The sequence below is a fragment of the Astatotilapia calliptera genome, chromosome 5 (genome assembly GCF_900246225.1).
Source record: "Astatotilapia calliptera chromosome 5, fAstCal1.2, whole genome shotgun sequence".
NCBI classification, from domain to species: Eukaryota; Metazoa; Chordata; class Actinopteri; order Cichliformes; family Cichlidae; genus Astatotilapia; species Astatotilapia calliptera.
The window spans coordinates 33,812,590-33,834,985 of NC_039306.1; the positions used below are offsets into that span (position 1 = coordinate 33,812,590).

The following is a 22,396-nucleotide window of genomic DNA, read 5'->3' on the forward strand; positions in this document are numbered from 1 at the left end:
ACCACACTACAGACGGACAAGCGCCTGTTTTTATGCGTTGTCGTTAGCAACAGCAACGGTAACACCATCGCGAGTCCGCTTGTATGTTCCACATAGACCTTTCACAATAAAGCTCAAGATCCTGTTGAGACTTTTCAAAATAAACTGAATCACGTGAAAGAGCAGATTATTTACGGATGAGAAGCAAAAAAGAGCCGCCAGGTGCTAAAAAATAAACCTTAGACTCAAACCTTAGAACAGGCTTTTCCCCGCAGCACGCCGTGTAATAAATACTGACAAAGAAAACTGCGGCCGTTACAACTTATGTCTAAAAATGTATCGTTTCATGCATCGGTTAAAACACTCGACTCCAGCTACACGACGCGCAGCTGGAAACACTTCACGCAAGTTGAGCTGCCCGAGATTCACAGAATTTACAGAAAATGTTACATTTTTGTGATTTATATCGTTATCGGGACGATAGAATTCTTATATCGGGATATGAGATTTTGGTCATATCGCACAGCCCTATTAGTCAATGCCAACTACAAGTGTCAACTTCAATTACAGGTCGAGGAAAGAACCGAAGACAAAGCATCTTCTAGAGGTCGTGGAGAGGATGAAGAGAGAAGACGGCGAGGAACTGCCTTTTCAGATCACAACACCAAGGCCATCGCAGCTCAGCACATTCACAGCATGTTCACCTGCACGGACAAACACGCACTCATTTCCATGGCAGCTGACCGTGGAGGCACACAGAGTTTCTGGAGACAAACTTGTATTGCACTTGAAATACCTTCTCTATTCATACATATTTGCACACATTTGCACAATCAGCTACACTGAACATGCTGCCGTGATGTAACTGGACACACGAGAGATTCATCCTCCCGACACGCACATGCATTTCAGCCTAAGAAGAAACGGAGCACTAAATGAAACGCTCTGCTATGCTATACTTACACAGGCCTGCTTTACATAGTGTTCAGAGCACACCCAGGGTTCTAGCCATTCAAAGTAGCTGCTATCACAACTGGAACAATGGATACAGTTGCAGGTGTGCGTGTCTTTGCCCTAACAGAAATGCAAGTATTGCATTATGTGTTGAGTTTGTTCCAGGTCACTTGGTTTCTAAATTATTTTCTGGTTTTATCTTACAAAACTTATGGTCTAACACTGATATGTAGCTTAAAGACACAGTTTGGCAACCAAGGACCCTTATGAATCCTAATTCTTCTCTCAGCTCAACAGTGATTCACCAGCGATTTGTAGTTTGAGGACAGGGTTAAAACTTATACACCACCACTACCCACAGAAAAGGCTGACCAGAAACCAAAGAGAATAGTCACATTTTTTTCTGTTACTTGGATTATCGATTTTGTGATGTAATTTGTTTAAACATTGTGTAAATATATAGTTAATATTTTATTGTCACACAAGATGTTCATATCATGTTTTTAAGCCCCTTTGCTTTGCTAATCTGAAATTTAAAAAACTGTAATGTTAGATAAAACTCTGGGTGCTGCTAGGCACTTGCTCAATAACGGAATCGTATGCATTTGCAAAGTGTTTTGGCGAACTGATGAGGCAAAAACATTATGTGGCTGACAGAAAAACACTCAGTAAGGCTTCATGGTCATTCATTACTTTGCATAATGTGACAAGCTATGCATAATGTGCATTCACTAGTGACGGTTAGCTATCCCAGCTAGCTAAAAACTTATTCCAAATCCCACTGACATTTGAAATTATGCTAATAGCTAAAAGTTTATTCTGGAAGGGCATCTTTTAAAATGGCACGTTATAGGCACACAGATATTAAATTAGATATTTGAAGACTGATATAATATTATTGCTCAATAATCAGTCTGTTTAACAGTGCAGGGTTGCATGGAAGTTTTAGCATGTAGTGGTCAAACCATGTTCAGTTTCTGTGTTTACTGTGTGTTGCAGAAGGCGTTGATGCTCTCTTGGCTTTGTAATGAATATATACTTGTAGGTGCTGCTTTCAGTCTTGTGAGGTGCTTCTCTGCACCTGCTCACCTGACCAAGGATTCAGCACGGCACTAATCTGAAATGCAGTCGCAATTTACTTACACTTTGACAGCACAGTAAATGGGTTTAAATGGTGTGAGTTGCATTTGACGGTGGATTTTTACCGCTCAAGTTTATGAAAAGCACCTGTAGAATTGGAAAGTTAACTTTAAGTGTTATATTATCGAAGTATTAGGGTTGCTAACAACAACTTAAGATATTTTGTTATTAAAATATTCTTATAGGGAAACCCACAGATCCAAAATCATTTTAAAATTCACTCATGGTCATTTTTAATTGAGTATGAGCCTCTGTCCCATAGTTACAACTGGAGGTTCAGCTCTTCATGAACAATATGGCAACCGTGTTGACACAATGGTCCAATGAACCAAGCATTGCAGCATCTACATGTATATACCTTATCTCAACTGTTGTTATTGAACAGAATGGACTCGGATGTATTGTGATATTACCTCCGACTTTCTTAGGCCCCAGTGTGGCAGCTATGAGTTACTGTTATCATATAACAGTCTTGAAGTTGTAGGCATAGCGTCACACTGCTCATTTTCAGTACCTCTGCCGTCACGTAACAACCACTGAAGCTACCATAAAATCTGACTCCGTTGTGAATATAAACCTGGAAACTGGATAGACTCGCCTCGCTACAGTGCCCGTGTCTCCTCGTTGTGGGGGTAACATTCCTTACAGTGTTAACAGCTGACTTTCACACCAGTTTGTTGAAGTTGCCTTAGTAAACTGTGCATGATATTTTAGCTTGTGAAGAAATTATATTTGCTTCAGTGTATCCAATGTGCTAGGAGGCATTTATTTTGTGTATGTAAATAACTCACTATGGGTGTATGTATTTTTGTAGTTTCCTATTTGCACAAGCCGGAAGTGTCCTCTGAAGCCTGTTCCCCTCCCTTTGTGTCTTTCCTTACACGGTTCCAAAGTATGACCCCATATTTTACCAAACCCCCCATTCCTAAACCAGTGAATGGAGAAAATATGCCCTGTAGGTACTTTCTAGTATCAGTTTAATAGGGGTCACCACTACCCTAAATAATTTGCACAGCCTGTTGTTAGAGAGCAGCTTTTCACAGTAGATTCACTAAACAAAAGCACATACAGTGAGAAGTACACTCATCTGTTAATAGACAGGTGAGAATTTCACAACTGTGTTTTTAATAGTTCCCATGTGATCATTTGAGCCAAGAGCTTATGTGTATGTCCTGTTCAATGAATATTATCTGGAGACAAAAGTGATAATGGCTTTTGGATATTGATACTCTCCTCTGTCCTTAATTTGCTCTAACATCTTGCCTGTCCTCTTCCTTCTTGTTCAGTGCTGCTGAGGTATCCTCATTAACACCTCTGAGGTGTTGAGGCAACTGAGGTATTATTAATAGTTTTAGATACACCGTTTGGTGCCCTTGGACACATCATCAGTGATGTAACCTGAGGTCATGGGGGGTTTCGGGTCTCTCCATTGAAAAAGAAGATAGGCATTATTTTGTGACACGTTCAAAGTCTAAGTATGTGATCTGTAGTAAAAAGGTCCATAAAATATGTGAAAATCTCAAAGACCACTGTACTGGGACCACTGGTCACCTCTGAGCTAAAGCGGTACTGAGTAAGCACTGGTTTTGAAACTTTCAGGGTGGTGCTTACACCGCTGAACCTTGCAGATATATTAGTTTGTTTTGTCTGTAGTTACCAGCCCGGCTGCCTTTGTAAGAATTCAGCTCTGTATGTATGAGAGAGACATGAAAAAGTCCCTCCTTCCTGTTTTTTTTTAATCCTTTTGCATATCTGTCACACTTACAGGTTTCAGATCACCAAACAAGTTTTAATATTAAAATATTAATATAATATTTTAATATTAGACAAAGACTGATCCAAACCCAATGTAAGGTTTATGTCACAGCTTGCTAACAGTATCAATAATTACAGTTGTTTCTTTAATGCTTAATCCACCAGTTTGTGCAACATATTTAATCAAAATCATATTTTTAATACTACAGTGTAGTAATTGTCATTATCTATGAACTTTCAAATTTACTATTATACATAAATCCAAAAAAATAAAATAAAAAGCACATCATTATTATTTTTGTATTAAGATAAATAAACTAAATTGTTATAATTTTTTGCTGATATTCAAGTACAAAATTAGTTTTGGTGGTTGAATGCTACACCTGATTGATGTCTGATTAAAGTCCAGTGTCGGCTCAAATTTGAGTATAAAAACATGAATTCAGTAATAAATAACAATCACATTTTTAGTTTTAAACGTGTTTTTAACAGATATCTAAAATATCTGTTTTCTAGTTTTTATGAAAGGTGGTCTAAAAAATTGGTAAGCGCTCTCCATACAGTAAATAGATACAGGAAGGCAACCCAGCAGCCTTTGTAAGGCTTTTGGTTGGGAGACCAGTCATTGCATTTTGAGCAGAATGGCTCTAAATCACTGCTGTGTATTCCAGACAACCCATGTGGTCGTGCTTTAAACTTGCATTCTTTCCTAAGGCCAGCTGTGAGCAAGTCCTCTAGTTGCAAAAAGAAGTCCAGTAGAAGTCTGTTGTTTAAGCCTGTGATCTCAGTAAACACTGTCCCCATCAGCCTATGCTAGTTCATGTTCTAAATGATGGTCCCTGCTAAAGTGAAAAGGAAGAGCAAAGCTGGGAATGCTGTAAGGCTGTGACTGATGTGTTGCTATTGTAAGCTTCACGCATTACAATAACCTGAGGATTATGATGGACTGTGAAGTGGATGGGCTACTATGTCACTGGCATTCTGGTGTACATGTGAGTCTAGTTTTAATATAATTTTAATGCAGAGTAACTGATGTCACACCATGTGGTATAGGTTGCTAATGGTGGATGGCTGTGTGCTGTTTTATTGATGTCAAGGACAGTTTGAGGTCATCCTGGCTGCTAAAAAAGACCAACCCTTGATTTTTATGTTGCAGTATTGGGTATTGCTGCACATCTAATGTGAACAGTCTCACAGGCTGCAGTAGTTTTAACATGCCAAATGAGGCGTTGAGTGGGGATGGCAATTCCAAGAGGCTGTAAAAGCCTTTTTGGGTGAGTGTAGATATGTTCTAATGAAATCTACTGCCACTCCAGTTGTATTTTACTTAGCTTGAATAGATAAGTCAATCCACAGATTTACTGGCTATGTGTGCTCTCTATCCAAGTGCAAACAAACAAATGTCACTTTAAAGTGCTCATAGAGGACAGCAGTAGAGAAGCAGAGAGCTGGGTCCAAGTGTCCTTAAGTCAAGCAGGTGCTTGCTGAGCACCGTCAATGGGGTTACGCTTGTATATGAGTGAAGAGACAGACGCCATTCAAATTTTTTTCTACCTCTACAAGTGGGTGAATAGAATAATGGTACAACCATCCCAACCTCTGTTCACCTGTCAGCGTGTTAGAGCAAAGATAGACACCGAGGAGAGGAATTCAGGGCCCACCTGCAGGGACTTCAGATGGATGTATCGCTGTAGACGTTACACTTCCAACCTTCCCCTCCTCCTCCCTCAATGGCAGAAGTATTACTGTGTGTTTAGTTGTGGTAAATGAAGCTATTTTAAATATTGTAATAAAGAAAAAAGAAATAATATATGTATTTTAACAGATGTTCTCATTTTTCTCAGTGAGTTTTATGATGTTAAAAAAAAGCGGAGCTCTTAAAATAAAAATAAAGAAAAAAACTGTAGATGACGTCTAAATGTTTTATAAACGATGAGTTTAGATTTTGTATAAGATGTGATATTTTGTGGGATTTGTCTACACTGTTATACAACGAGAAATTGAATGTACTGTGACCGCCATAGGCATAAAACTGATTGAATAATTGCTCACTTAATGAATCAATAAACTGCCGAAATTGTGGAGAAAACTGGTTCCAGTCTTTTTGTGTACGTTTACCATAATGCTGCTCTTGGTGGACACGATACCAAGGAGAAGAAGTAGTAACTCAGATGAACACAAGGTGGTGCTACTGGACAACTACAGGCTGTTTTTGCTGGATGAATGAAGAGAATACAAGGACAGTGACAGCTCCAGTAATTTCAGTTAACAACAATTAAACTCAGTTGTTATTATCAGTTAAGGTAAATATTGGAGGACCAGAGAACTGACTGTGACAGATAAACAGGTCCAGAGAGTGTCAGTGTCACAGGTATAATGAGTTTGTAGACCTGTAAACTGCGGCAGGAATTCAAAGAGTTGATTTAAAAGAAACAAAGACCAGACAGATGTTGTGCAGAGACGCAGGATGTGGCCACAATCCAAGTCATTCCAGAGTGTCAGTGAAACATAGAAGTCATATGACGCTCTGGATATGTTTGCAGCTTCTGTAACTGGCACAGATGGTGGCAGCAGAGAGACGCATGCAGAAGTGTGCAGACAGAAAGTAATTCCATAATTCTCACTTTTATCCCACAGCCAGACGATGATCTGAAAACACCCACCAACCACAGTTTTTATTCCAGTATAAAACAGGAAGTGTTAGAATGGTTAAATCAGTCAGGGGTGTTGTAACAACAATAAAGAAACGCCCCGGGAAGAAAGCTTTTCTAAAGCAGATGTTTAGTTCTGTCAGTAGTCACAGATTTAATGGCATCATTGTATCGACAGCCTGTGCGATAGAGTTGTTTCACTTTTGTTTGCCATGAGATTCATCTGTTAGCAGAGTCAAGATCATCATTACTGTTTGTATGAAATAACAATTTATATGCATTTACATGTATAGAGTTATGAAGATCTCTGCTCCTTTTTGTCCTCCATGCAGTACAAACCAGTCCTGCAATTCAATTCAACTTTATCTATATATCACCAATTCACACCAACAGAGACATTATATTGTAAGGTAAAAGCCTAAAATGATAGAGATAATCAGATAACTCCCTATGAGCAATTACTTGGCAACAGTGGGAAGGAAAAACTCTCTTTTAGCAGGAAGAAGCCTCAGGCAGAAGCTTCTTCCTGCTCAGCGAGGGGAAAGCAGAGAGAGACTGAAGAGAGCGGGGAGAATGAATGTGTTTCTTAATGTAGAAACATCCGACTGTGCCCTGTATGCCATGGAAAGCATCGTAAATGAGCTATTATTTAAGGAGTTTAACAGTTTACCTTTCAGCGTCCACAAGGTCAGTGGCAACCCTTGAAGAATCAGGGTTAGGGTTTAGGGGAGGTTAATATCCCCTCTTTTTACAAAATCTTCACCCGTTTGAAAAATGGTAAACCTTCGAGGCCAAAATGAACGTATGATGCTTCATTTGAAAGACACATCTTTTATAGTTACACCCTCCCACTCACAAACCCTAAAGCTAACCCTGAACATGTTACTGCTACGCATGTCTCTCAGTAAAGGAAACAATGCATTTCCACCGGAAACTGAGGGAACTGTTTCACTCTGGGGACCTATGGCTCAGATTTTTTGTTGGAAGAAATATGAGTGTAAGAAGTCCACATATAATAATAAATAAACAAAAATATTATAATTATATTTCACCAATTACTGTTCTCCTTCAGATTTTCCAAAGTCATCCAGCGGGCCAGATTGGAGTCTTTGCGGACTGTTTGACACCACAGCACTAGAGAAAGCTCTAGTTTAACCTTTTAAGTCATATTTGACATTATGTAGTCTGTGTAGGACTACAGAAGAGAAGGAAGATACAACTAAACAGTTGAGACAAGATATTGGACGACCTGCACAACTCTGAAATTGATCATACATCGGATATCGTATCTGTGTTGTAGAGGCGAGAACACGCCGCAGCAGCTGTAACTTACTTTAATAAAAAATAACTATGTTAAACCTGTAATTAGTTCTTAATTTGTAGGTGAAATATTTGAGATGACATATTAAAATAAAATTATTTAATAGTTATTGCAAAATATATATTTCAAAAGAGCTCACGGTGACTTTCACACTGAGGAAGGTTCCTGCTGAAGGTCAACACTGACTCTGACATAGTTTTCCTGACAGTAAAAAAGCATCTGGGCTCAAATGGATTAACTATGATTTGTTTCTTCTTCCAGTTCTATACGCCATTTAATGTCATCATCTGCATCATGTATGGGTTGTTTTTGAGGAATGTTGCTTTGAATCCTACAGGCATGCCTGCACAGCCTCCTGTAACGACAGTCACATGAGAATTCCGTCGACCCTCCAGGAAGAACCACAACAACTTTTAGACGTTTCTGTCCTCACAGAAAACGGATCTCGGATGAGACAAAACGGATCAGATCTGTCATTATCATGAGGGCGGTGCTTTCGACAGCCAATCAACGTGATTTTCACTACAAGCTCGCTGGCACAGCAGTGGAGGACGCCTCGGCTGAGTGCTCGCACTCTGTTTACTTTGTTGGCTGGCAGTGTGTTCAGTTCAGTGTGAAGGAGCCGGCTCTGTAGATATGAGCAGCTGGCAGCTGTGAAGCCTCTCAGGACTTCCGTCTGCTCAGACGTGTTAACGATGCTGCTGGACGAGCGGATCTGGTTGCTGTTTAAGCGCCACTGGCCACAGACTCTCACCTACTGGAGCGTGTTCTTCAGCTTTGGCCTGTGCATCGCCTTCCTGGGACCCACTATCCTGGACCTGAGGTGTCAGACCCAGTCGACCCTGCAGCAGATCACCTGGGTGTTTGTCTCTCAGCAGTTCTTTCTGCTGGTGGGCAGCAGCGTGGGAGGACTGTTTAAGAAAACGTGAGTCTGGTTAGTGAACACAGGGTGTTTTCACGAGGTCTAGCTTCACATGTAAAACACCTCACCGCTCACTGTGTTTCATCCAGTGCGTCCTCTGCCAGTCATCGATGCTTTGACTTGTGTTTGTTATCAGAGCTCAGCTGTGAAAGCTGTGAATCCTCTCTCACTCTGCATGTGTGATGGGTTAGACACAAGCCCACTGGGACGGTTTCTAACAGGGTCCATGTGAACCCACACCCAAGGAGTGTGTAGGATAACATAGTTTACATGTCAGTGATGAACTTTATAATAAACAAAGGATCATATACTTCACCTTTACAGGTCCCAGCTGTGTGGCAAAGGGAGTTACTATGAACTGTTTTCAATCTGTTCCACACATTTCCTAAAAGAACCTGGTTTGTACTAAAAGCATGATATGAATAAACTGCTGGCTGCAAAGCTGAAGCCACTGACGTCAGTGGTTATAGGAGAGGCTACTCTCTCAGGTGGGTCTGTTATCAGGGTTTCTGTGACTACAAGCACAACTGCCTGCAGGAGCCTTTCTAGATACCAAAACCACAATTGTTAAACTAGTTAATATGTCTTATTAGCCTTCTGTTACATGTTGAAAACACACTTATTCACAAGGGGGTGCCACAGTGGGTGGCGTGGCATGTTTGGATCTTCAGCTTGTTAAGTTTTAGGGAGCCACTTAACCATGAAAGCAGCTAAAAAAAAGTTAAAACTTTTTAAATAAGGAAAGGAGGACGAGTTTACCTGTTAAGTTTAAGTCAGTTATGTCACTTATGTCCTCTAATTCACCTGCGTCTTCTAATTACAGGACTTACCTGCAGTGATATCAGCGTTCTTGTTCTGGCAGAATAACTGGTTCTCACATTTGAGCAGTTTAGAGTTTCACAGAGTACAGAGCCAAATACAGTAACTAACCCTGTGGGTAACAAAGACGTGCCTTTGCTGATATCTCTGCTACCTTTAAAGCTTGCTTTTTGGCCCTAAAACAGAATAAAGTTACACTGTAAATAAACACATTCAAACGAGAGTTCAGGTTTATGAATGCACAGATAAAATAACTGAGCAGATGAATTATTACACCAAATGGGATTTTTTTTTCTTTTCTTTTTTTCTTTTTAGTGACTGAAGTTGAGAGTTTGCAAAATATTGTGGTCTTGATGGACGGCTCAGTATGAAATGTTTTGTTCCTGATTAACAATAGTGTTGAAATAATTTTGCAGCCAAACTTTCACCTGTGACAGTTGGACTGAATATTGTATTTGACTGGCAGATCTGTGGCATGCAAATGACAGAGTTTTGGTTCACATCTCTGTTTGAAATTTCCAGCCACTGAGCAGGAATGACAGATTGTGTGAAATGGAAATCTACATGTGTTGGGACACAATGAACATACAGTATGATGCCAAACACATTCACTCGTCTGTGACATCCCATTCTTAATCCATAGAGCTTAATATGATGTCGGCCGCTGTTTGCAGCTATAACAGCTTCACCAAGGTTTAGTTTTTGCGCGAATTTCTGACCATTTTTCCAGAATCACACTTGTGGGGCCAGACAGATTCTCTAACTCATCCCAAACGTGTTCTGTCAGGTTGATTTGAGGCCAGTTAAGTTCTTCCACATCAAACTAACTCGTCCGTGTCTTTATGGACCTTGCTTTGTGCAGTGGTGCACAGTCATGTTTGAACAGGGAGGAGCCATCTCCAAACCGTTCCCACAAACTTGGGAGTATATAATTGTCCAAAAATTGTCCAAAATGTCTTGGTATGCTGAAGCATTAGGAGTTCCTTTCACTGAATGTTGGGTTTTTTGGTTAATGGGAAAAAGCCTTTGGAACCTTGGAACGTTCCCATGGAAGCCCAGTCTCTTTCTTATTGTTAAATCATCAAAACTGACCTTAACTGAGACAAGTGAGACTTTTGAGACATCCTGGCTGAGTTGTTCTTGATGTTTCTTTGTGCAATGATGTGTTGCTTTTAGAGATCTTTCAGCTTACTTCACTTAATACATGCATACATTTTCTACTTCAGTGAGCAGGTCTGGCAGTACTCAGGATTGTGTGGCTGTTGAACCAGAGATTAGCTTTCCAAAAAATGTAGTTAATCACAGTTAATTTATGATTGAATAAGGAGGGAACTATTAATATAAAATAATATTTACTAAAATAAATCATCATTTAAAAAACTGATTTTCTATTTACTTGGGTTATTTTTAAGATAATTAAATTTGTTTCGTGATCTGAAACGTGTGAGGAAAAAGAGGAAAAACAGAAACTAGGAAGTGGGTAAATACTTTTTCACAGCGCAGTTTCAGCCTGGTACCTATCATACGGGCATGTGGAATTCTCTAAATACTGAGGAAAGGTGCTTTTTTTTCTTCACTCCTTTACCAAAGACACGCTGGACCATCCATTACGAACAGAGAGGACATAATGCTGCCGCATTCATACAAACAAACAACATAATTAATAAGTGACTTTGGTCATTATGTACATTGCTGTGTTCTCCCCTGTTACTGTTACTTGCCAATATGCTGTTAGGTGTTGAACTTTCATCAGTTTGAAGTGTATAGTTCACTTATAGATTTAACAAACTTGAAGCACTTTACAAAAGCTTTGGTGCTATAGTTAATGACCTACAGTACTGTATGTTTAAATAATCCATAAGAATTTTGGCACATTGCAAAAAGCAGTTGGAAAAATAGGCACGCATAAGGTCAAATTGTTATGCCTAAATGACTGGGTCAGAGCATCTCCAAAACTGTAACTCTTGTGGGGTTTTCCCAGTCTCTATGAAAGGGAGTCCACGAAAGGAACAGTGGTGAACCAGAGACTGAGTCATGGTTGGCCAAGTCTCAGTGATGCATGTTAGTGGTTGGCCTATGTGGTCAGATACAAGAGAAGCGCTGACCCCTGTCCACTGCCGAATGCTTACATAACCCTAACCCAGGCACCAGGATGCACTGTAGAAAGAAGTCAAGCCGCTAGAAAGGTAATGTCAATGTTCTGCTGGGAAACCTTGGGTCCTGCCATCCATGTGGAGTTTACTTGTACCACCTAGCTAAGCATTGTCGAGGACCACGCCCACCACAATTCATGGGTGTATTCATGGGGTTTTCCCTGATGGCTGTGGCCTCTTTCAGCAGAATAATGCACCCTGCCACAAAGACAAAATGATTCAGGAACAGTGAGTTTGAAATGTTCAGCTGTGATCCAGCTTCAGCTTCTGAAAACGGGCCTGTTTGGCATGTGGCTAAAGCAAAGTCAAGTGGCTGTTAAGAGGTTAAACAGCCAACCATGTTTCTTGGACATTTGTTTTTTTAACCATTATCTTTTAGTGCACCTACACTGTTTTTTCATTATCACTGTTGAGAAAGCTCCTTTATCTTTATCGTGTCTGCTGCTCACCTTGCACACCTGCGTAGGTGAATTCATTTCCCAAAAGCTAATCCTGGATGTGTTTGTGTGCACTTTGGAAGCCTTAAACAGTACATTTATATCATTTAAAGTGGAAGCCTTTACAAACTCAGCAGGTGTGATTCATTATTTTTGCTGCTGGCTTTTCACCCTCCGGTGGTTTTTGTGAATGTCCCTGTAGCTAACAGAGGATTATCTGGGACAAGCTGAAAGAGAAGAAGGGGAATGTAAGGTGAAGATAAGATGTAGGTTTGCTGAGTGTGTGTGTGTGTGTGTGTGTGTGTGTGTGTGTGTGTGTGTGTGTGTGTGTGTGTTTGGGGGGGGTGGCTGTGATAATTTTGGCTAGGTAAATAAGTTTTAAGCGACAGACCATCAAGGTGACTTTACTGCAGCAGTAAGTAGGTGTGAATGTAGGCGGAGGATTATTGTTGGTATTTTCCTTTAGTTTTAGGTTAGTAGAGCATAGGAAGTTTATTTATTCAAACAAAACTCTATCATGTGTACACAGGATGTGTATTCTATCCTCTTTTTTTTTTTTTTAGCCTTAAGTCCTCGCTCTTAGCCCTCTTCATCTGCACCCTCATCATCTCGCTGGTGTTTGCCGTCATACCACTATGTCACCACGTCATACTGCTGTCCATCGCCATGGCGCTGGCTGGCAAAGCCATGGGCGTGATCGACACCATCGCCAACCTGCAGCTAGTGAAGCTGTACCAGAAGGACTCTGCCATCTTCCTGCAGGTCACTAAGATGTTGATGTGTCTGTGTGTTTGTGTCGGTGCAGTTAAAAAGCTGCTGTCGGTCAATTTGGGGAAAAAAAAAAGAAAATCACTCTTTGACATAGCCTTGTTGAAAAAAGTAAGGGGAGTAACTGAGAATAATGGTGCCTTAATGAGCATTTTTATTTAGTCAAACAGTCACATGGTTTTGTGTCTGGATTTTCATGGATTTTATAGGTTACTCATTTGTTTACTGTTTGGATTCCTTTCATTGGGCTCATTAGGAGGCCAAACTAGGTTAAAAGGAGAGTGAATGTGTGACTTACATTCATCGTGCCAACAGAAACCAGGCGCCTGCACAGTCAGGTGAAAATCCTGTTTGCTTGTCATTGCAAATGACCCCTTATCACGCTGCCCTTGACACACCACACTAAGCCTGCACGATTATGGCAAGAATGATTATCACAATTATTTTGTTCAGTCTTGAAATTACTTTTATTTGTAGTGATTATTAACAGTCTTTAGAGACAAAGTGTCTTTTTATTGCACTGTCATATAAATTGAATACTGCTTTCACATCTCAACGTCTGTATAAATCTTAGCACAAATATAACATCTCTTCATTATTGAGCTGAGCATCTCTTAGAAGAAAAGTAGAAAATACATGTAAGAAAAACAGAACACACCAAAATGTAGCACAAAATTAATTCAGAAGGACACTTTCACTTCATTTCACCTTTACGTTGTGCTACATTATGCTAATAAATTAGTCTTTGCAGACAAATAATATAAAGTCTGTAATTCCGTCCTGTCTCTGATGCCGTGTATTTGTTCAGACTATTCCAAGAAACTTCAAGCTGTGTGGTTCAGGGAACAGCTGTGATAATTGGTCAGCGGCTGATTTGGTCAACAGAGCATGCTTTTTAAATATCGCTTGATCGTGCTCATATGATTGTTGGAAACCAAAATTGTGATTGAGTTTAAAATTGTATTAATTGTACAGATCTGGCTGATAGAATAGAATTCAACTTTATTGTCATTGCACATGCACAGGTACAGGGCAACGAAATGCAGTTTAGTACAATGCCAGCTAAAATAAATGAATAAGTACATGCAGGGCTGGAGGAGGGTGCAATATTTTAAAAAGTAAAAACAAAACTTTTTTTTAATCTTGAAAGTTCTGACTCCTAGACTGCTAGATCCTCTTAATTTGAATAACGGAGGCTGCTGTTCGTGTCTCTTGCTAGGCCTTGCATTTCTTCACAGGCCTTGGGGCACTGGTCAGTCCCCTGGTGGCCGATCCCTTCCTGGCTGAGGACAGCTGTGTGCTGGGAGCTAACTTGACCACCAACTCATCCTCTCCCAGGAACCTACAGCATCTCCGCAGCACCCTCGCTGGCCATGGAGCAGCACTGCACACCATCTCTCACTTTCGTCTGTATACTGACGGGGTTGTCGTCACCAGGGTGTCGTATGCTTTCTGGATCATGGCTCTTATCAATGTGAGTTCAATGTGATGATCCTTGATTTCTTAATTTTTGTATATTTTTCACACTTAAATGTTTCAGATTATCAAACCAATGTAAATATTAGGCAATGATAACCCGAGAAAATACAACAGAGTTTTTAAGTGATGATTAAATACATTTTTTGGAAAGAAGGTCAATTTCTCTTACAGTAACCAGGCTTAATTACTTCCAGACCCACTGAATCAAAAAAATCCCCCTCTGGACTGATGAGATAAAAGCTGAACTTTCTGGAAGCTTTGAGTCCCTAAAACTAACACAGCATTTCATAAAAAGAACATCATACCAGCAGTCAAACATGGTGCTGGTCTAGGCCTGCTTTGCTGCTTCAGAACATGGATGACTTGCTGTAATTGGTGGAACCATGAATTCTGCCCTTCGTTTGCGAGGTGCGCCTGCTGCTTAACGGCACAGAGAGGAGAGGGCGGGGCGGCGAGGGAGTCTCTGACCGGCTGGAGCGGCATCTAATAACCAACTCGCAAAATAAAACAAAATAAAAACAAACCAACAAACACGAAAACACCAGACATTATAATACAGACTTATAATTTGCACCGATGTTTTTTCGAAATTCTGTAAACGAAAAGTGAGCGCGAGAGCCCTCGGTGCGCCTGCTCGCTGCTGAAGTCAAAGTAAACTTTATTGTCATCTCCGCTACAGTCCAGTATATAGAGAGACGAGACGGCGAGGCTCCAGTTACAGCAGTGCAAGTAAACAATGTATATAAGAAGAGTAAGAAAATAAATATACACTTTAGGATTAAGGATAAAGGGATCAATAACAATTTAAAATTTGATGATTTGGGGGGGGGGGGGGCGCCAGAGGGAGTGTTCGCCCAGGGCGCCAAACAGGCTAGGACCGCCACTGCCTGAAATGATTTTCCAACAGTCTTGAAGGAGTTCCCAGAGATGCTGAGCACTTGTTGGCCTGTTTGCCTTCACTCTGTGGTCCATCTCATCCCAAACCATCTCAATTGGGTTTAGGTCAGGTGACTGTGGAGGCCAGGCCATCTGGTCTGATCTGGGGTCATTGTCCTGTTGAAAAATAAATGATGGTCCAACTAAATGCAAACTGGATAGAATGGCATGTCGCTGCAGGATGCTGTGGTAGCCATGCTGGTTCAGTGTGCCTTCAGTTTTGAATAAATCCCCAACAGTGTCACCAGTGAAGCACCCCACACCATCACACCTCCTTCACCATGCTTCACGGTGGGATCCATGCACGTGGAGACCATCCGTTTACCTTTTCTGCGTCGCACAAAGACACAGCAGGTGGAACCAAAGATCTCAAATTTGGACTCATCAGACCAAAGCACAGATTTCCACTGGTCTAATGTCCACTCTTTGTGTTTCTTGGCCCAAACAAATCTCTTCTGCTTGTTGCTTTTCCTTAGTAGTGGTTTCTTAGCAGCTATTTGACCATAAAGGTCTGATTCACAGTCTCCTCTGAACTTTTTGAGGCTGGTGACTTGGATGAATTTATCCTCAGCAGCAGAGCTGACTCTTGGTCTTCCTTTCCTGGGGCGGTCCTCATGTGAGCCAGTTTCCTCGTAGCACTTGATGGTTTTTGCGACTGCACTTGGGGACGCATTCAGTTTTAGAACATTTCCAGACTGACCTGACAGTAATAATAATAATAATAATGGATTGGATTTATATAGCGCTTTTCAAGGCACCCAAAGCGCTTTACAATTCCACTATTCAGTCACTCTTCCATTTCACTGCAGGGCAACCTGCATGTGACGAATAAAGCTTTGATTGATTGATAACAGTTGTCAAATAGAGCTGTCAGCTGTGTACCAACCTGACTTCTAGATAATAGAACTGATGCTCCCAACCCCATTAAGAAAGCTTGAAATTCCAGAAATGAACCGTGACAAGGCACACCTGTCGTGATAACCATTTCAGGTGACTATATCATGATGTCACTGAGAGAAGGCCAACGGTTTGGAGCACTGTCAACAAAGCAATCTTCAACAATCTTAAACCATAATACATAGTGTTACTGATCAGTTTTTTTCTTTGCTAGATAATTCCATGTATCTTGCTTCATATATTTGATGTCTTCATTTTGTATCACAATGTAGAAAGTAGTAAAAATAAAGAATAACCATTAAATGAGAAGGCGTGTCCAGACTTTTGACCGCTAGTGTACATGTGATGAATATGCAAAAAAAAAGTCATGAAGGGGCACATACTTTCCCATGGTACAGGACATGATGTGAATAATGCAAACACATAGTTACATAATACATGATCTTGAAAGTTAATCTAAGCTGTCTGTTGTGTGTTGTGAATAGGATCCTCTTATGAATAGAACACTGGTCAGGTGTGGTTCTGAATGAACAAAGAGCCCCTGTTTGACATGTTTGCCTCATTGTTAGTAGAATAGTCAAACATGCTACTAGAACAGTGTAAGAAATATAATCAGCTTTCTCTTAAACACTGAATTTGTGTGTAAGTTTGTACCTAAGTTAAATGTTTAGCTTGGTCGAGTAATTAGCTCGGGGTGCTGGCGGCGAAGAAACAAAACAATCTGCACGGATTTTTAGCGTAGTTTTCTTCCCCATAATGAAATCACTGATGTATCCCATGACTAGATTTCCCGAGTAGTGCTGAACAATTTCACATGAAAATGGCTCAAATGGAAGTTAATGATATAATGACATTTCCAGATAGCACTGCTGCTCCTCAGAGTTGCCTAAACCTCTTGTTTACAGTTTATCTGGGTTAGAAGTAACAGAAGTTCAGATGAAGTAAACAGACTTCCCCATCACTGCGTGCAGCATTTTCAGAGTGTGCTGGATCAGTTTCAAGCTGACGACAAGAAAAGAAGATTGTATGTTTGTGAGAACCTCTTCTCACAAACATACAAACAGGAAGTGTTATCTCTTCATTTGGTGAACAACGTTCTCATTGTGTGTCTGTGTGTTTGTGTGTGTTTTGACAGCTCCCTGTCCCAGCGGCAGTGCTCGCATTGATGTCCCATGAGCGATTGCTGCCTTGCTCCAGAAGCAGTCCACGTCTGCTTGATGCAGACTCCAACAGGAGCCCCACGGGGGACACGGACCAAGGTAGTGCACACGTGTTTGTGTGTCTGTGTGACAACTTTGCTGAGATGAAAGTGCAGACCTCTGAGTGTGACTGTCTCCCCAGAACATGGGAGTGTTTTTAGCTGCTGTAACCCTGCCAAACTCCGGGATCGCTCTGCTACTTTCTTCATCATCCACGCTCTAGGAGGAGCTATCCTCTTTATCACAGATGGGATTATAGTAAGGCTTCCAGCTAACACCACACACAATTACACATGAACCCAAGTAAAATGGGAACAATCCAAGAATAACCTTTTACACACAAAACAGGATCGTGATATGTGAGAGCTTCAGTGCTTTTGGCTTTGCTGTATTAAAACATCATCTAATCGACTAAGACTCTGCTTAGGAGCAACACAGAGCAGTACATCGATGTGCCGTCACCGTTAAAATAGAAAGTTTGCACTTGTGACATCATGACTGTTTATTACACTGTGTTATATATTATATTGCACCCGTGTTATATTTATAGAAGCAATATCCTGGGAAGGGATATTGCTTCTATAAATGTGGTAAGAAATCATACAAAAAGAGCACCTTTACACTGAGTTTCCTTAAGAAACGTCATTATTAGAGTGACCGGCTGAAGGCTGTCTGTGAATCCAGTGTAAACAGGCAATATAAAGCTTTAAGAACAAGGCTCAGATATTATGGTGCCTTATTTGATCTGATTATATGTTACCAATGAGAACAGGGAAAAAAGTGAGCGACAAAGTTTGTTCCTGGGCCTGATCTAACTGACCTCCGGCCGGGTTTCTTGTCCTGCAGGGCTCTTATGCTGGCTTCGTCTACACCTACGCCGTCTCCCCTCCTCTGCTGATGGGCCATAAGATGGCAGGCTGTCTGGACAGCATATTCTGGGCCGCGATCACCGTGGGAAGACTGGCTTCAATGTACTTGTCCTACAGATACACGGCACCCAAGCTGCTCACCGTCAGTCTGGTATGGACACGTGTCTGAAGGACAAACCTGCATGAACAGAGATATCACAGGGCAGGAAAAGCAGAAGTGACCATCAGGGGTCAGGCTTTATTCCTCTTAAAGCTATAAGACGTTTGTCTTACAACAGTTCAAACCAAATATTTGAACAGGGTGGGAATGCAGCCACCGAGAAGAGGATTGTTGTCTGAGTGGGTACACACAGTGTGTCTGAGCTAACCTGGTTCAGTCTCACTTTACCACATCAGTCTGATTCATTCCACTCAGTTTCGGCATTGTAGTGTCTCTGTGGACAAGCAGTCCATTACAAACGTATAAATGCCGTCCTGCTTGCTCTCATAAGTAAGGATTGTTATTATCAGTTTTCTGCAGTGTTAGCCTGAACATAAAGTTTGCCTTTCTCATGCAAACAGTGTTACTGGTGTTTTTTTGTCTTTATTAATTTTGTTTAACAACAACAAAATTGTATGAAATGCAAAAAAACAAATTTTCTACAGTTTCCTGGAGCCCGATGTGATTTTAAATGATCGTGTTTACAGGTTTTAACCTGTAATGGTTTCTAGTTTTGTTCGTCACAACAGGCTCTCTGTTATGTGTTGAATATCTCAGCTGGTCAAGTGTTAGACTGAAGCCGACTTTGGTTCTTTGCTGGGTTTTGGCAGCACTTAGTTCCCTTTTAACCTTTAGCAGGACTTTCCAGTGTTAGTCTAAGCTTTCAAATCCAGTCATCTGTTATTTCCACTTTACAACAGTATGTGTACATTTCCATCAACGTCTGTGCATCACCTCTCTGTTGTTCTTTCTGTTTATGTATATTTTATATTTAGTGTGTGTGTGTGTGTGTGTGTGTGTGTGTGTGTGTGTGTGTGTGTGTGTGTGTGTGTGTGTGTGTGTGTGTGTGTGTGTGTGTGTGTGTTTCTCAGGTGGGAGTCATACTGGTTCAGTGCCTGCTGTTAATCTTCTACACCAGCTCTGTGTTTCTGTTCTTTGGCACCTGTGTGTTGGGCCTGTGCATCAGCAGTGTGTTCCCCTCTGTGTTAGCCTTCACAGAGGACATATTAGAATACAAAGGTACACACGCATCGTCAGTGCCTCACAGGAGTACAGCCATCAAACAGTCATTGTTAATATTAGGCTAAGATAACCCGACGATTTCATTTATTAAAGGGAAAAGGCTTCCCAACCCTACCTGGCCCGGTATAAAAAAGTAACCTCCCCAACAGAGAGTGGCTTATGAAATTAAATTCAGTTTGTTTTGCCATAGTCTGGCCTGATTACTGCCAGACCTGTTGAATCAAAAAATAGAATCTGACCAAGTGAAGTTCTCATAGAGCAACACTTCATGCCAAAATGTAAAGAATCTCAAGAAGAGAAACAAAATCAGTCTAGAAAGGTCTTTTCTATGACTTTGAGAGAGCTAATTTCCAAAAATGGATATAATGTTGAACAGTGGTGAACCTTCACAGGAGGAAAAAATAACTCCTATCAAAATAAGAGCGCACTCGTGGCTTATTCAGGTCACAAAGGAACGCAGACAAACACGTAAAGAACAGTTAAGGTCAGCGTTCATACAGTTTGCTCACTGAAGTATTTTCATTTGTAATATTTCTGTCTTTGTTAGGATTTGTAGAAAAAGAAAACAACGGTCAGAAAGAGGACAAATACTTTTTCACTGCACCAGCGTGCATACTGCATTTGCTGCATAAGTAACCTTATATATTGTAAACCAGTAGGAAATGAGTAAAATCATTCCTGATGACACTCAGTTACAGAAAAGTTAACAGTGAAAGTGTAAAACAGAATAACTTGTTTGCAAAACATATAAATACAATATTGGATGAAGAGCAGATCAAACTGTGGGCATGGAAATATGTGCTCACTTTGAATTTCATGCCACAAAGGCAGCAGAAGGAGAGATTTATAATACATGAAATTAAAACTATCACATAAAAATGTAGCATTTTTACATGTAAAAATAAAATATTGATGTTCTGTTTATAATTCGCATCATAAATAACTGTGTTTCTACAGTTCTGTTGAGGGTTTTTCCCCACATTCCTGCACTTGAGTGTAATAATTTCCCCCAAAACAGACAAAGATTGTTTAAATATACATGTTTGTCTTCAAGTATGATTTATTATTAGTTCTTAATGATCAGATCTTACTGATTAATTTATACTTTCATTAGTTTTTACAATTTTTATGTCATCCAGTTTTTATTATAATATTCAAATTAATTAAAATTTCTCGATATATTTTACATCAAGTGTTTAATATAAACAGAAACCCTGCTCTCCATGTAACACACACATATGATCATAATCTAACACATTTGTTCATTTGTTTGATTATTAATTATTATAACTTAATAATAAGCATTGATTTTTTTTTTGTTAATTAATTGCCTCATGTACACTTTTACAGCGTGCAACTTTTGTCCCATAGCTGTAGATTATTCCTGTGTGCTTATTGTGTGTTACAGGCTGTGCCACAACAGTGCTGGTAACGAGTGCCAGCACGGGGGAGATGCTGCTTCAGCTGCTTGTTGGATCGGTAAGAAAGGATTCGAGACTCTTCTGTCTTCCTGAACATTTTTATAAAGCATTCGCTTTCACAAAATGCTTTTACATTCAGTGTTTTATATGAATTTCTCGTTTCTTTCTGAAACATTTAAATAAGTGTAATATAATAGTGCATGTCCCCTCACTGGGGAACAGGCTTTCAGGTCACTACTGAGCATTTGTGCAGTGACTGTAGCCTGCTGTGTCTGCATGAATTAGGCTAAAGTGCCTCAATAACGTTGCTTAGTGGCTTCCCAGGGTTGACCACTGAGATCTTTGCGATTTGGAACTCAATGTGTGTTTATGTGTCCTGCAGGTGATCCACAGTCAGGGCAGCTACTCCTTCCTGCTGTGCGGTACAGTAGCATCCTTTATCGGCTTCTGCCTGTTCCTGCTGCTCCTCTATATCCAGAATATCCACAGAAGCCAGCACACAGGTAAATACATGCAGAAAGACTAAATGATTTGCCAAAACACTGGTGATGCAAAAGGCAGCCTCATGTGGCCATTAGAGGAACTGCAATTTTGGCACTTGTGCTTCAGTCACATTTTCTGCCCTGGAGGTTGCTGCCTGGACTTGTTTGGACTAATTCTGACGTTTCATTCTGGTTCTATCTGCGCTCACAGGTAGCAAACCAACAATCAAACCTCCTTTTTCATAGATTTTTTTCACCTTGACAATATCGCATCCGATGTGACGTGTCAGCCTGTGGATGTCTTTTTTTTTTCTCCTGTTTTCCTTTAGTAACCAACTCTTTTACCTCTCAGATTTGTCTCAATGCACAGACATGAAAGAGAAGCCAAAGACCGGAGACTCGTGACACACTGGAACCCAGAGAACAGAGGATACAGCAAAGGGAGAAATACTTCAGGAGAAGCTGACACTTCTTCCCCCGGGGTGGAGGGTTCACAATCACACTCCTGCGTCATGGAAATCACATGCTGAATAATTATTTGCACCCTACTTTCACAGCCTGATGATCAACAAACGGCTCAATGGATGATTAGAGTGTACACAATCATCTCTTTGAGCACATTAAACTGTGCGTTGATTAAATACGACCTCTTCAGTATGAATGTGAATGGACTCTTATAATAGGACTCGTTCGGTGGTGGAAAATAAAGATAAGATGCAGTCGGTTAGAGATCTTTTATTATTGGTTTCTCCTACTGCAATTCTTCTTATATCAACTCTTCCTCACACATCAATACGCAATACAGTCAATCCTGTGTGTGCATGTAAAGTGAGTCACTAATGGAGATTATCAGTCATCAAAAGTGGTTTTGGATGGGGCCAGACTGCAGGCCTTTCTCTGAAGTGTTTCACTTTTGAACTGGTAGATGTTACGAGCAAAGAGTTTCAATTCACTTTCACTTATATAGAACCAAATCACAACAACAGTCACCT

The 22,396-nt window shown here is 40.5% G+C and overlaps 2 protein-coding genes across 5 annotated transcripts in view; both read left to right on the forward strand.

Annotated features, from left to right (window-relative positions):
• cdk18 (cyclin dependent kinase 18) overlaps positions 1-5,636 on the forward strand; it is a 69,645-nt gene extending 64,009 nt beyond the window's left edge. For all 4 annotated transcript variants that reach the window (XM_026169018.1, XM_026169019.1, XM_026169020.1 and 1 more), the window contains one exon: positions 550-5,636. In XM_026169018.1, the coding sequence (XP_026024803.1) occupies positions 550-584 (35 nt within the window). In that variant the 3' untranslated portion in view covers positions 585-5,636. The remainder of the gene's footprint in view (positions 1-549) is intronic.
• A 2,631-nt stretch (positions 5,637-8,267) lies between these two features.
• mfsd4aa (major facilitator superfamily domain containing 4Aa) lies at positions 8,268-22,131 on the forward strand. Its single transcript, XM_026169021.1, has 10 exons — positions 8,268-8,725; positions 12,695-12,893; positions 14,119-14,373; positions 17,347-17,470; positions 17,553-17,668; positions 18,257-18,430; positions 19,351-19,498; positions 20,910-20,980; positions 21,305-21,425; positions 21,757-22,131. Exons 1-10 carry the CDS (start codon positions 8,496-8,498, stop codon positions 21,807-21,809), a joined length of 1,491 nt encoding a protein of 496 aa, XP_026024806.1. The 5' UTR covers positions 8,268-8,495; the 3' UTR covers positions 21,810-22,131.
• Positions 22,132-22,396: the final 265 nt, after the last annotated feature.